Source organism: Rhincodon typus, chromosome 2 (genome assembly GCF_021869965.1).
Source record: "Rhincodon typus isolate 14 chromosome 2, sRhiTyp1.1, whole genome shotgun sequence".
Taxonomy (NCBI): Eukaryota; Metazoa; Chordata; class Chondrichthyes; order Orectolobiformes; family Rhincodontidae; genus Rhincodon; species Rhincodon typus.
In genome coordinates, this window is record NC_063333.1 from 22964518 (window position 1) to 22980278 (window position 15761).

At 40.3% G+C, this 15761-nt stretch overlaps 1 protein-coding gene across 1 annotated transcript in view; it reads left to right on the forward strand.

The window, feature by feature from the left end:
- The window catches only part of wdr37 (WD repeat domain 37), a 121624-nt gene extending 107195 nt beyond the window's left edge, over positions 1–14429 (forward strand). Inside the window, exons 13-14 of the mRNA XM_020530920.2 lie at positions 9213–9327; positions 12477–14429. Coding sequence (XP_020386509.1) covers positions 9213–9327; positions 12477–12608 — 247 coding nt within the window. The 3' untranslated portion in view covers positions 12609–14429. The remainder of the gene's footprint in view (positions 1–9212; positions 9328–12476) is intronic.
- Positions 14430–15761: the final 1332 nt, after the last annotated feature.

Genomic DNA, 15761 nt, shown 5'->3' on the forward strand with positions numbered 1-15761 from the left:
TCCGCTTGGGAACCCTGCAGCCCAATGGTATCAATGTGGATTTCACAAGTTTCAAAATCTCCCCTCCCCCTACCGCATCCCAAAACCAGTCCAGCTCGTCCCTGCCTCCCTAACCTGTTCTTCCTCCCACCTATCCCCTCCTCCCACCTCAAGCCGCACCTCCATCTCCTACCGACTAACCTCATCCCGCCCCCTTGACCTGTCCGTCCTCCCTGGCCTGACCTATCCCCTCCCTAACTCCCCACCTACACTCACCTTTACTGGCCCCATCCCCGCCTCTTCGACCTGTTTGTTTCCTCTGCACCTATCCTCTCCTCTATCCATCTTCTATCCGCCTCCCACTCTCTCCCTATTTATTTCAGAACCCCCTTCCCCCTCCCCCTTTTCTGATGAAGGGTCTAGGCCCGAAACGTCAGCCTCTCTGCTCCTATGATGCTGCTTGGCCTGCTGTGTTCATCCAGCCCTGCACCTTGTTGTCTAGAACACCATCTGCTCTCTTAAAATGAATGTGAACTGCGAGTAAAGCTCCTTCAACACTGCCCCCTTCAAACACTCCCAGGATAGGGACAGCGTGGGCTCAGGTGTGAAGTAAAGCTCTCTCTTACTTTTTTAAACTGAACATCATGTTCACTATCCCCATCAAGCACTCTGATGGCAGGCATAGTATGAAGTTAGATGCAGGTTAAGCGCTCTCTACACTTTCAAACTGAAGTTAAAGCTCCCTCTTTTAAACTGAAAGTAAAGCTCTTTGTATACTGTCCCCATCAATCACTCCGAGGGCAGGTACAACACACGGTCAGAAATCTCCCCCAAATCTTTGCCCAATTTCTGGGTCTCTGTCCTGCTTTGTTATTTATCTTGCCTGCCTTTTGAGTGCTGGAGTAATTTACTGACTCATTTCAAAATTCATTATTTCATTTGATGACTTGAAACTGATCTTAACCGGAGAATTTTTGACTTGCTGTCTACCTGGATGAAGCCGCTTCAACAACACTCAAGAAGCTTGACACCATTCAAGACGAAGCTGCCCGCTTAATTAGCACCACGTCTACAAGAATCTATTCACTCCATCACTGAAGCTCAGAAGCAGTAGTATGTAGTATCAATAAGACTCCCTGCAGAAATTGACCAAAGATCCTTGGTACCTTCCAAACCCACAACCACTACCATGTGGAAGGACAAGGTCAGAAGATACATGGGAACACCAGCACATGCAAGTTCTCTTCCAAGCCACTCACTATCCTAACCTGAAATATAGCGCTGTTCCTTCAGTGTCATTGGATCAAAATTCTGGAATTTCCTCCCAAAGGGCATTGTGGGTCTGCCTACAGCACATGGGCTGCAGTGGTTCAAGAAGTCAGCTCACCACCATCTTTTCAAGGGCAACTAGAGATGGTGATAAATCTGGCCAATCCGTGACATCCTTATCCCAAGATTGAACGTAAAATAAATCCTTATCTCTGGAATCAGTCAATTGTACGCTCAATCTAGTTAAGCTCATGGAATAAAAGTGTCTGTACCAATTTGGATACAAAATTGGCTGCATGATAGGGAGCAGAGGGGAATGGACAATAAATGTTTTTTGAGCTGAAGGAAGGTATGTATTGGATAACAAGGTGTGGAGCTGGAGGAACACAGCAGGCTAGGCAGCATCAGAGGAGCAGGAAAGCTGACGTTTCGGGTCTGGACCCTTCTTCAGAAATGTATTGGAGTTCCTCGGGTCAGTATGGCGACCCATGCTTTTCCTGATACATATTAATGATCTGGATCTTCGTGTGCAGAGGGCAGTTTCAAAGTTTGCTGATGACGCAAAAGTTGGAAGAAATGTAAACTGTGAAGAGGACATAGACAAGTTGGTGGAGTGGGTGGATAGGTGGCAAGTGAGGTTTAATGCAGAGAAGTGAGGTGATACATTTTGATAGGAAGAACATTGAAAAACAATGTGCACGGATATGAGGGGAAAAAAGCAGTAGACTGGCACAAAATGGTGAGGAAGGGTCACCAGACCCGAAACGTTAACTCTGATTTTTTCTTCACAGATGCTGTCAGACCTGCTAAGCTTTTACAGCAACTTCGTTTTTGTTCCTGATTTACAGCATCCGTAGTTCTTTCAGTTTTTACGAAGTGGTGATGCTAATTTGAAGAGCTAGTGCAGACACGATGAGCCAAATGGCCTCCCCTGCATTAAGAGATAACAAGGTGTAGAGCTGGATGAACACAGCAGGCCAAGCAGCATCAAAGTGACAGATGTTGAACCAAAGATTGAATTTGTGATCACTTCATTTTCTCTACCTCTGGCACTACAAGCAGAGACGTTGATTAGCACTGATTTTCATTGATGTTTCCTCTGAAAACAAATGCTTGAACATGAAGGAACTTGCTCTAATGCAACATTTATCTTGGCCTGCTGTGTTCGTCCAGCTCTACACCTTGTTATCTCAGATTCTGCAGCATCTGCAGTTCCTACTATCTCTGAAACAATTTTAACTCCCTCCACTGCATTGTAGGATTTGTGTGATATTTGAAGGAAAGGGTTTCTTACAGGAATTACTGATGTATTGCTATCTTGAATTAGCTATGAGCAATTTGTAGTTGTTTTATATAATTTTGAGCGAGGGTTTTTTAAGGAACAAATTTACAGGTATTGAGTTTCAAAATTAAGGTGTAGTACATTATGTTTTCCAAGTTTTTCTTTTGGGATTGTCAAGCGTTGCATTAACGTTACATTAGAAGGTTTGTTGTTGTTTTTGTGATTTGTGGGTTTATACCAGTAATTTGTAATTCATAGATTTAGAAATAACAGATGTTGAACCAAAGATTCAATTTGTGATCACTTCATTTTCTCTACCTCTGGCACTACCAGCAGAGACTTTGATTAGCACTGATTTTCATTGATGTTTCCTCTGAAAACAAATGCTTGAACATGAAGGAACTTGCTCTAATGCAACATTTATCACATTCTCAGAATGTCCCAAAGCACTTATGTTGTGCAGCGCTGCTTGCTGGTGGAAAGAAAGAATGATCTAATGGTACAGAAAAATGCATCTTGTTAAGCACATGGCTCAAGAGGGAATTGGTGCTGCCCCACGGGGTTGCCATTCATTTCAATCTGTGATCTATATTGAGTTAGATTATCTCCATTCAGTGCATTTGGCTGCACTTAGCCCCAATAATCCTGGACGTCAGAGGACACTCAGGCAGGATTTCTATTCTGATCTCCATTTCGTAACTCTGGAAAGTGCAGGTAAGGACATCATTGAACTCAGATTTTATTGTCTTTCCTCACATCTATAACTGAATATTAAACCAAACACCTGTAGCCAAGTGTCACATAAGAAGAAGAAGGACTCTACCCAATCTGAATAGTATTTTCAGAAGCAGGAAGAACCATATTTGGAAAGATGAGTGCAGCAACAATAGGGCGGCTCCTACTGCCATTTCAGAGCGTTAGTTGGGCAATGCTAGGTGATTCTTCTGAATTGAACTTTTGAAAATAGCTGAGACATTAGCACCTAAGCTGAAAGGACATTTCAGTATTGTAAAGGTTGCTGATTAAGCTTAAAGTGGAAAAGAAAAGCTTAAGTAAATTTTGAACTGATGGTTTTCAGTTTACAATGACATTTGCACATCTGTGTGTACTTTCTTACTTATTAGATTTGGATTACTGTTAGAATCCAAAAATGCCTCTCTCAACATGATCCTTTTATGAACTTTGCTTGTTTTGTAGCTCATTTAAAAAAAATGGTAAGTATTCTGTAAAAATCCAATAAAGACAGATGGAAGGCATTTGCAGATGCTTCCCTTATCACCCATCCTGTGTCAGATGGAAGCTTGCTTTGCTTTATCCTTTTTTGTAAATTTCATACAGTGCTTTACACTGGAGGGTCAAACACCCTTTCGCTCTGAGATTGAGTGAGTTTAACAAATTAACAGATGCATGACAAAGACCAAGTATTAAGTTCAGATTTTATAAACCCCTTCAAATTGTTCCATTGCTCTTCCCATCTTTCCTGCATTTCTTTTCTGTTGCTCATTGTATATCTCAGTGATGACAGTCTTTTGCAGAATGGAAGATTGAGATTCCAAACATACTTTAGGACTTAACCAAATAGGGCAGGCTGGCTTTTCTTTTGAGTTCTGAGCAAGTATTGCATCGCTGTCTTTCAGATGAAATGCTGGATCAGAAGCTGTTGAGTTAGTTAAAATATTTTTTAAAAAAAATCTTGTAGCACTTAAGCAGCCAGGTTTTTCAGGTGCCCTGCCCGACATTCATAGCTGTATGCAATCCGTTTTGGCAGATGTAAAGCACCCCCCTTATTACGACACAGGCAGACAGCCAAATCAAATCAGCTTCCCCATCTCTGTAGCTGCAACACATGGACCCTCAAACCTGTCCCAAAACAGATTAATTGGTCATTCACTTTTCGTCTTGCTGTTTGTGGGACCTTGCTGCGCACAAAATGCCAGTTATGTTTGCCTACACAAGAGTAAGTACATTTCAGGAATAATTCATTGGCTGTGAAGTGCTCAGGGACATCTTCATGTTGTGAAATACTCTTTCTGACTGATCTGGCCTTTTTAAAATAAAATCCTGCTTCCTGTTTGTTTGTTTGATTTCTGTGCTTCATCATCAGTTTTCCAAAACAGGATCAGCTTTGGAAGAATCCCCCGTTTTGTTGATACTGGGTGTGCTACACGTCGTTAAAAAAGGGACACACTGAGAGTGAGAGCAGAATCTTTTGACAACCACATTTAAGTTCAAATTAACAAGCATCACTTTGGGATTGAGTAATATATTTTTCCATCATGCTAAGTTCTTGGAGTGGAAATAACTCTATTTGATGATTATTGCAAAAAATATTATCATTTCTTTTCCCTCTGATATGGACCTTATCCCTGTAAGTTATTTAGGCTATTATAGATCATCTAGCTTAACACTGATAGTAAGAAATTTAATTGAATTCCTTGTAAAGTAGAAAGTTATTTAAAATATAAAGAAACAAAAAATAATTAACAACCAGCATGGATTTCAAAGCCATTGCTTCATCAACCACATTGAATTTTTTGAGTTGGCAACAGATACACCAGGCCACGTTACTAGCTATAATATATTTAAATTTCCAAATCATCTTTGATGAGGTATCACTTAACCCTATAATTAACAAAGTCACAACATGTAGGGGAGATGGTGGTGTAGTGGTAATCTCGCTAACTAGTAGTTCAGGGGCCCAAGTTATGCTTTGGCAACTTGGGTTCAGATCCCTACAAGGTAACTGGTAGAATTTAAATTCAGTTAATAAATCTGGAGTTGAAATTAGTTTCAGTAATGGCAATTAATGATGCAAATTATCAGCAATTGTTTCAAAAACCCATTTGCCTAACTTATGTCATTAGGGAGGAAAGACTGCCATCCTTACCCAGTCTGGCCTGCGTATGACTCCAGACCCACAGCAAGGTGTTTGCCTATAAACTGCCTTCTGAAATAGTCATACAAGACACTCAATTCAAGGGAAGTTAGAGATGCTGGTGCCCACATCTCGATTTTGTTTCTTTAAAAATAGCAGAAGATTGAATGCAAAAAATAAGTACATGGTAACTGTTCAGAGTGACAGAAAGGAATAAATGGGATTATACAAGGATTGAAGCTGTGACTGCTTTGTTCACAAATTATATTTATAATTTAATCAAAACACAATTTCTAATTGGAAGGGATTATCTGTTCGGAATACTGCGAACGTTACAAGAAAATATTAATAAGATTTCAGAATAGGCGTATAATTAACAAATGGATTTCACCTTGGTATGCTATAGTAGGGAAGTTATGCATTCATTGGAAAATAAGAATCTACTTGGATAGAGGGACAAGTGTCCAAATATACAAGCCTCTAAAAATCATGATGGAGGATATAGAGACCAGAACAAAAACAATGAACAACTGGAATGTATTTCTGGAGGAATAGTATGCTAGAGAAGTTATGCTAAATTTGTACCAAACTTGGTTACATTATATTTGGTGTGCTGTCTGAGGTCTGGTTTCCATGTTAGAAAATGGATAAAGAGACACTGGAGATTGTACAAAGAAGATGTATAAATGATTTTGATGCAAACACAGGAGGAATGGTTAGTTTGCAGGTGACGCCAAAATTGTTGGTGTAGTGGACAGCAAAGAAGGTATTTCTGAAGAAGAGTCCCAACCCGAAATGTCAACTTTCCTGCCCCTCTGATGCTGCCTGGCCTGCTGTGTTCCTCCAGCTCCACACTCTGTTATCTCTGACTCCAGCATCGCCAGTTCTTACAATCTCTGAGTGAGTTATTACCTGAGAGTTGAATGGGACCTTGATCAGTTGGGCCAATGGGCTGAGGAATGGCAGATGGAGTTTAGTTGAGATAAATGTGAGGTGCCGCATTTCAGAAAGACAAATCAGGGCAGGACTTGTACACTTACTGGTATGGTCCTGGGGAGTGTTGCTGAACAAAGAGACCCTGGAGTGCAGGTTTATAGTTCCTTGTAAGTGGAGTCGCAGGTAGGCAGGATAGTGAAGAAGGTGTGTGGTATGATTGCCTTCATTGGTCAGGTTCATTGAGTATAGGAGTTGGGAGGTCATGTTGCAGCTGTGCAGGACATTGGTTAGGCCACTTTTAGAATACCGCATTCAATTCTGGTCTCCCTGCTACAGGAAGGATGTTAGAACGAAGAACAAAGAAAATTACAGCACAGGAACAGGCCCTTCGGCTCTCCAAGCCTGCGCCGATCCAGATCCTCTGTCTAAACCTGTCACCTATTTTCCAAGGATCTGTATCCATCTGCTCCCTGCCCATTCATGTATCTGTCTAGATACATCTTAAATGATGCTATCATGCCCGCCTCTACCACCTCCGCTGGCAACATGTTCCAGGCACCCACCACCCTCTGCGTAAAGAACTTTCCACGCATATCTCCCTTAAACTTTTCCCCTCTCACCTTGAAATCGTGACCCCTAGTAATTGAGTCCCCCACTCTGGGAAAAAGCTTCTTGCTATCCACCCTGTCTATACCTCTCATGATTTTGTAGACCTCAATCAGGTCCCCCCTCAACCTCCGTCTTTCTAATGTAAATAATCCAAATCTACTCAACCTCTCTTCATAGCTAGCGCCCTCCATACCAGGCAACATCCTGGTGAACCTCCTCTGCACCCTCTCCAAAGCATCCACATCCTTTTGGTAATGTGGCGACCAGAACTGTACGCAGTATTCCAAATGAGGTCGAACCAAAATCCTATACAACTGTAACATGACCTGCCAACTCTTGTACCCAATACCCCGTCCGATGAATGAAAGCATGCCATATGCCTTCTTGACCACTCTATCGACCTGTGTTGCCGCCTTCAGGGTACAATGGACCTGAACACCCAGATCCCTCTGTGCGTCAATTTTCCCCAGGGCTTTTCCATTTACCGTATAGCTCGCTCTTGAATTGGATCTTCCAAAATGCATCACCTCGCATTTGCCTGGATTGATCTGCATCTGCCATTTCTCCGCCCAACTCTCCAATCTATCTACATTCTGCTGCATTCTCCGACTGTCCCCTTCACTATCTGCTACTCCACCAATCTTAGTGTCATCTGCACACTTGCTAATCAGACCATCTATACCTTCCTCCAGATCATTAAGGTATATCACAAACAACAGTGGTCCCAACACGGATCCTGTGGAACACCACTGGTCACAGTTCCCCATTTTGAGAAACTCTCTGTCTCCTGTTGCCCAGCCAGTTTTCTATCCATCTAGCTAGTACACCCTGGACCCCATGCGACTTCACTTTCTCCATCAGCCTACCATGGGGAACCTTATCAAACGCTTTACTGAAGTCCATGTATGTGACATCTACAGCCCTTCCCTCATCTATCAACTTTGTCACTTCTGTGACAAAGGGTGAAACTTGAAAGGGTTCAGAAAAGATTTACAAGGTTGTTGCCAGGTTTGGAGGGTTGGTGCTATGGGGAGAGGCTAAATAGGCTGGGGCTATTTTCCCTGGAGTGTTGGAGGCTGAGGGGTGACCTTATAGAGGTTTATAAAATCATGAGGGGCACAGATAAGATGAATAGCCAAGATCTTTTCCCCGGGGTGATGGAGTCCAAAACTGGAGGCATATGTTTAAGGTGAGAGGGGAAAGATTTGAAAGGGACCTGAAGGGCAGCTTTCTCACACAGAGGGTGGTGCATGTATGGTATGACCTGCCAGAGGAAGTGGTGGAGGCTGGTACAATTAGAACATTTAAAAGTCATCCAGATAGGAATATGAATTGGAAGGGTTGGAGGAATGTGGGCCAAATGCTGGCAAATGGGACTCAATTAATTTAGAATATCTGGTCGGTATGGATGAGTTGGACTAAAGAGTCTGTTTTCATACTGTACAGCAGTGTGACTGTATCACTGTATAAGATTTGTAAGAAATGCTTGATTTGAGGTTATACTGATTGGGAATAGGTGACCAAGTTGGGCTTAGTTTCTCTGGAAAAGAGAAAACTGAGAATTAATCTAATAAACAATCATCTAAATTATGAAAGATTTTGACACAACAGGCAGAACATTTCCTCCAGTTGGGAAAGGCAAAATCAGAGGCGGTTAACATGAAATAGTCACCAAGAAATTGAATAGGGACATGTTTACCCAGTGAATGGTGAGAAAGTGGAACTTGCTACCACAGGTAGTGATTAAGGCAAATGTTGCAGATGAAATCAGGGAGAAGCCATATAAGCATATGTAGGTGAAAGGAATAACAGATCATGCTGATGAGAATTCGATGAGTATGGAAAGAAGCATAAACACTGGTATTGACTAGTTAGACTGGCTAGTGTGTTTTAGTGCTCTATATTCTGTATCTGTGTAATCGTGCAACTTTTCCAGTTACAATATATTATTTTTCCCCTTGCTGTGTCTCATTGACTGTTACTATATTGATGTATCATTGATTTGTTGTATAAAAAATGTTGTAGAGTAAAAAGACTCAGAGCTCCAACATTTTTTTGACCATTTGTACTAAAATTTGAAACAGTCATAATAACTGAGCTGTGTTAGCCATTCCAAAGCAGCTGAACGGGTAACGAGGAAAACGCTGTGCACATATTAAAGTTAGAAGGTACTAAATATACCCCAAATTCTGGCACTATGCCATTCTATTGCATGTACACTGGATTTGCAGTATTCATGAAATGGCTCTGTTCTTATTACAGGATAAGTGTTTCTGTTAATCAGAGGATTATAGCACTTCCTCATGACAATCGTCAAGTTCGATTATTTGATATGTCAGGAGTACGTTTAGCACGTCTGCCCCGCAGTAATCGTCAGGTAATTCAAATTTTATTTCCGTGCTTAATTTTTATCCTTCTAATAGACCTATCATTAAGCAAGTGACTTTTCTCATACAGTTGTAACCAAGAGAATTAGGATTGTTTTAAGGTTTGTAAAAATGAATAGATGCATTTTGATGAAATGGCAGTGGGACCTGTGTCTGAAAACCGTTAAAACTTAGTTATCGACCAATCTTTGTGTTTCCTTAGAAAGCTTTAATCAGCAAATCTTAGAATATCTGCAGCCCTGTGGAAGTCAAAAGATTAAAAAGTGAACAGAACCATTCTTTTCATCAAATAAGTTTGTAAATGGATTGCAATGTAACTGTAATGGCATAATATTACATCTTATTTCATCCATAAGGTTAAGTAGACAAATGGTTTCTTGATAAAGTGAAGCTTACAAAAAAACTTGTGTCCATAAAAGTGCAAAATGATGCATAAACTGAAGCTGATGTTTATGCACATAGAATCTTATAAATATTGCCGATGGAATGCATTTTCCCCTGACAACTGTGGCCACGCATTTGGTAAGCTGTATTTGCTTTTGAACACCAACTGAGCCATAGTTGGCGGCAAACTAAAATACATGGGTCCGGGTTCAAGTTGCATTCTAGGACTTGAGCACAGAAGTCAAGACTGACACTCCATTGTCACACTGAGGGAGCATCCTAATGTTGGTGAGATTATCTTTTGGCTGAGATGTTAAACCGTGGTCTCATCTGCCTGCTTGGTTGGATGGAATAGTTCCCCTGGTGCTATTTCGAGGAAGAGCGTATGAGTTATCGATGATATCTCTCAACATCGCAGAAAAATAGATCATCTGGCCATTATCACATACATACCTGTTGTCCAAGTTTGCTGTTTGCAAATTTACAGCTTTGTTTCCTATATTTTAACAGTAATCATGCTTCAAAATTACCTTATTGGTTGTGAAGTGTTTTGAGATATACAGTCACTATGAAAAGTGCTATAAAAATGTAAATCTTGCTTTTTGTTTTTTTTCTTTCTTTGGTTCAGTTGTGTTTCAGTTTTCATTGGGCATCAAAAAATAGCATGGATTTCACAACAGCGTCATGAATGTTAACTTACATATATTTAGGTATTGGATTGACATGCCTAATTTCCATAAAATACAGAAACAAAAGTAGACCATTTGGTCCATTCAATTTGTTCCACCATTCAGTGAGATAATGGCTGATCTGATAATCTCCATCTCCGCCCTCCTGCCTTTTCCCTATAACCCATGATTCCCTCACTGATTAAAAAATCTATCTCCGCCTTGAATATATTTGATGGTAACCAACCTCCAATGGTTGGTTATTCATAGAGATTTCCATGGATTGATGCTCTCAAAGAAGAATTTTATCCTCATCTCTGCCCTACCTGGATGACCCCTTAGTCCAAGATTATGCCCTCTTATTAAATTGCCCCACAACGGGATATAACCTCCCATCTACCATGTCAAGCCTCCTAAGGATCATATGTACTTAAATAAGATTGCCTATCATTCTTTTAAACTCACGTGCATATTCTTCAACTGTGATGTGGAGGTGCTAGTGTTGGACTGGGTTGGACAAGGTCAAAAATCACACGACACCAGGTTATATTCCAACAGGGTTTATTTGAAAACACAAGCTTTCGGACTCTTACTTCTCCTTCAGGTGTCGGTGAGAGAGGTAGTATCACACACACAATTTATTTGTAAAAGATCAAAGCGTCACACCGCTGATGACGATATATTAAACCAACCTAAGATGCTGTTAAATCTTTAAGCAGTTGGAAGGTTTTAATTGATTAATATGTTGTATGTAAATCTCCGAATTCCATTCAAGTCACTGTGCTGAGAGAGCTAAAGGTTTTATTAGTGTAAAGAAGGGGTGACATTTTAGGTCAGACAATGCATGTTAGTTGTGAGGCCTTGTTTAGAATCTGTTTGTGCTTTGGTTTGGAATCAGACTGGTTTTATTTCTAAAGTAGAAATTTATAAAACACGACATTGACTGACTGTGTCTATAAATTGTGTGCTTTTTGAACAAAGTAGACTATATCTGCAAATAGAAATTCACTCCACAGATTCACGTGCGGAATAGGGAGGGTGCGTGTGTGCACGTGATGGTAGTATCCATATTGATGATCTGTCATGTCTTGCAGAGGTTGCCATGACAGGGTTGTGTAGTGTTGTGGTTGATGTTGTCCTGAACACTGGGTAGTTTGCTGCAAACAGTGGTCTGTTTGAGGTTTGGTGGTTGTTTGAAGGCGAGAAGTGGAGCCATGGGCAAGGTTTTGACGAGGTGCTCATCGTCATCGATAATGTGTTGAAGGCTGCGAAGAACATGGCGTATTTTCTCAGCTCCTGGGAAGAACTGGATGATGAAGGGTACTCTCGGACGTATCCCATGTCTGTCTTCTGAGGGGGTCATTACAGTTTTTTGCTGTGGCTTGTCGGAACTGGCGATCGATGAGTTGAGCATAGTATCCTGTTCCTATGAGGGCGTCCTTCAACATCTTCAAGTGTCTGTTGTGTTCCTCCTCCTCTGAACAGATCCTGTGTATGTGCAGGGATACAATAGACCGCTTTGTGGAGCACCTCTGTTCGGTTCGTGACAAATGACAACACCTCCCAGTCGCAAACCACTTCAACTCCCCCTCCTACTCCCTAGATGACATGTCCATCCTGGGCCGCCTCCAGTGTCACAATGATGCCACCTGGAAGCTGGAGGAACAGCACCTCATATTCCGCCTTGGAACCCTACAATCCAATGGTCTCAATGTAGACTTTACTAGCTTCAAAATCTCCCCACCCCCGACCTCATCCCAAGATCAGCCCCCATCCCCGCCTCTTTGACCTGTCCCACCTATCCACTCCTCCCACCTCACTATCCAATCCCCATCACTATCTACCTGCTATCACCATCCCACCTACCTTTCCCAGCCCAACAACCCCCCTCTATATATTTCAGAGTCCCCTTCCCCTACCCCATTTCTGAGGAAGGGTCCCAACCCGAAACGTCAGCTTTCCTGTTTCTCTGATGCTGCCTGGCCTGCTGTGTTCCTCCAGCTCCATACTGTGTTATCTCAGACTCCAGCAACGGCAGTTTCTACTGTCTCTGAGTGAGTTCTAACTCCTTTAATCATTTATTACAGGGCCATCGGCGTATGGTGTGCTGCACAGCTTGGAGTGAGGACAATCCGATATGCAACCTCTTCTCTTGTGGTTTTGATCGTCAAGCTATTGGTTGGAATATCAATATCCCAGCACTCTTGCAAGAAAAATAAAATACCATAAGAGTGTTTCAAAAATGACTTTAAATAACTCTAATCTTTATATGCTTAACTATGTTTCTATTGTTGTTACTGCTGTGAGTCTTCCATCTAAGAAGAAAGAATTGTATGATTGGCATTGAATGGCTTAACATGCATAATCTGCATGTAATGTCCATGAAACTGTGCTTGGTTAATGCGCCAATCTTGAATGCAACGTTGCATATATTATCAATATTTCTCTTTTTTTGTAATTTATGTGTTCTTCGCTGGTCGTTAGAATTGGTTGACCTTCTCACATACGGCATATAAATGATTTGCACAGAAGTTATAGCTGGATTCTGTAGCAGTGTGAGCAGGGCATTTTTGAGTGACTGAAAAAAATGTGAAGTGTAAATTATGTGAAGGGTATAGTTGTGTTTGCTGTAACCTGAAAATTCTACATATCTTCCTTGTTGCCTTGTAGAAAGTGCAGGGTTAGAATATCGCAATTTTGATGTGATGTCACACTATATTTTCCTTCAGTCTTTTTACCTGCAGTTAAGTATCTGACTGTACCAATGTATTGCAGTGAATTTCAGATATGTATTTAGATCTTTTCCTAATTCAGCAATGTTTGGAATTCGGGTATTTGAATATCATACGAGTAGGCAGTAATGTTTAATCTGTGGAATTGTAACCTCATATAATGTAGTTAGTCAATCATAGGCCCTGGCTCTGAAATGCATTTTGTCAAAATGTACACTAATGAGAAAGAAATGCTATTAAGTTTTATTTTGTTTACTTTTGTGATTCAAGCCAATATTAAGTGCACAGAGTCCTACCTCCAATCTGTGTGAATGTGGGCATATGATTAGTGTTGTAATGTCTGCAATCAGGAAGAGTCATTAAAGACTAAAGGCAAATTATTTGCATTCAAGATCTCGTGCACACCATGACTTTGTAGTGACATGAGACTTAGAGTGCTGAACATAATGGCTTGGATATCTAAATATGTACAAATGATTTCCAAGTTTAAACAATTTGGATCCCAATGTGTTTCAGATTTAATGTATGTTTGCATATTTTTACATAGTTAAGCACAATCGTGCTTAATATTTAAGCAATTTGGCCTGCAACCGATTCCAGTGACAATGCATTGCGGTGCTATCCTTTGTCCAGTATGCTGTCAATGCAGTAACCTAATTTCATGAACTGTTTTGGTTGCTGCATAAGTACCAACAGTAGTTTGAAATAATCAGATTTTTACTGCCAGGTATAGATTTAAATTTTCATTTAACCCCAAAGATTAGTAATGTTCAAAATGTTTAAAATACAGTCTGTATTTAGCTGCCTGAATGCTAAACAATGTATTGCATATTGTTGAAAATCTGTGTTTCAATTGATGTTGGCTTTAGTGCACTTAATGGTTTATCAGTATCGCAGATAGGGCAAATAATGCAGGAAACAGTTTTGTTTTCTAAAGACCGGACAATCTTATTGGAATTGTTTGGATTTGGTGTCAGCAAATGAATGGTTGATTTTCAGGTCAGCAGTGCATAGCTGCCTTGGAACTTCCTATTGGATAGATGAATACTGCAGTATGCTGAGTATGATTATGATACTGTTACAACATATGGCAATTTACAAGTAGAGCACTGGATATTGTTTAAGCAGCAGGTTGTTCTGACATAAACTATCCAATGTAAGAAACATTACTGGACAAATTGTCAAAACTTCTAAAATCAGTTTTGTTTGCTTGTGTGTGATCTGTATCACGTCCCTGTGTATTCCATGGCAACTCAGTAAAATGTAGTTTCTTTTCATTAAAGCATTAAATATTTGTATTATAAATTACTTTTCCAGTGCTTTGGGACTACTGTTTCAATGTAGCATAGAGGTGTGACAACAACTTATAAACAAGTAAAATGTTTCTGGAGATGATTGTAATGTTATTCATAAGCAGTCATAAAGCTGCCAAGACCATTTTTACAGAGAATGTTTGCTGCACTAGGTTGCTGGATCAGACATTGAGTATGATTTCCGATCTAATGTAATGCATGTTGCTAACTGTCATGCTCATTTTTGTCAGGTTTTAGACTGCAACACGCAAACTTACGTTGAAACAGATGTGGAAAGTTGTTCTGTTTCTGTATTGTCATAAGATACTCGTGCATTGCATCTGTTTCTCTAAAAGAAACCCCACTTGTGCCCATTTCACTTATTAGTTAGTATTTCAGGATGTTGGTGTTTAAAATTGAGTTTTAATTTATTTCAGAAGCTTGAAACAAAGGTGTGAAATTAAAGGTGAAATAAAAAAGATTTTGTTTTGGTGAATTATATTGATTTCTATTGTAGAGAATGCAATATGGTACTTCAGTGCCCAATTCCATACTTCTGTTACATCTATAATTCACTATACCAATCAATTCTTGGCCTATTTCCATAGTTCTACCTTCTTTAACCTCAGAGTCCTCTAAAAAATCAGCTGCTCACTCCTTAGCTCAAACCCCATCCAACCCCCGCTCACAGACTTGTTGATTCCTGATTAACCTATGTCTCAATTTTAAAACATATCTTTATCCTCCCTAACTCCCTTTCAGCCACATAACCTTCTGAAAGTCCTCTAATTCTGGCCATTTGTGTACTGCTGATTTTTGCAGTTCCATTATTGGTGGCTCTGCCTTTAGTTGCCTGGGCCCCTGACTTTGGAATTCTCTTGCTCAACCCTTTTGTCTCCACCCCTCTTTCCTTCTTTGAGACACTTAACCTGTCTCCTTGACTAAGCTTTTGGTTATTGTCCAAATACTTCCTCATATGGATTGGTGTCATATTTTCTTTTATTAGTGCTGTTATGAATTGCCTTGCAACAATAAAAATGTTAGTTGCTGTTTCACCAAAAAACTACACTTTTCTTATCAGAAGCCATGAATGATATAACCAAAATATCTGCACAGATTTATTGATGTAGCTGTTATATTTTTCTTTTGTTGATTCAGCCAATTTGTGTTCCTTCTGCACATATTGCATTTTCTGCTTTACAGTTTCACTGAAAAATGTTGCATAATTAAGAAGTTTCTTTCTTCCTCAAGTATACATTTTCTTGAACAGAAACAAAGTTGCTGTGAAAGCTCAGCAGGTCTGGCAGCATGTGTGAAGGAGAAAACAGAGTTAATGTTTCGGGTCCGG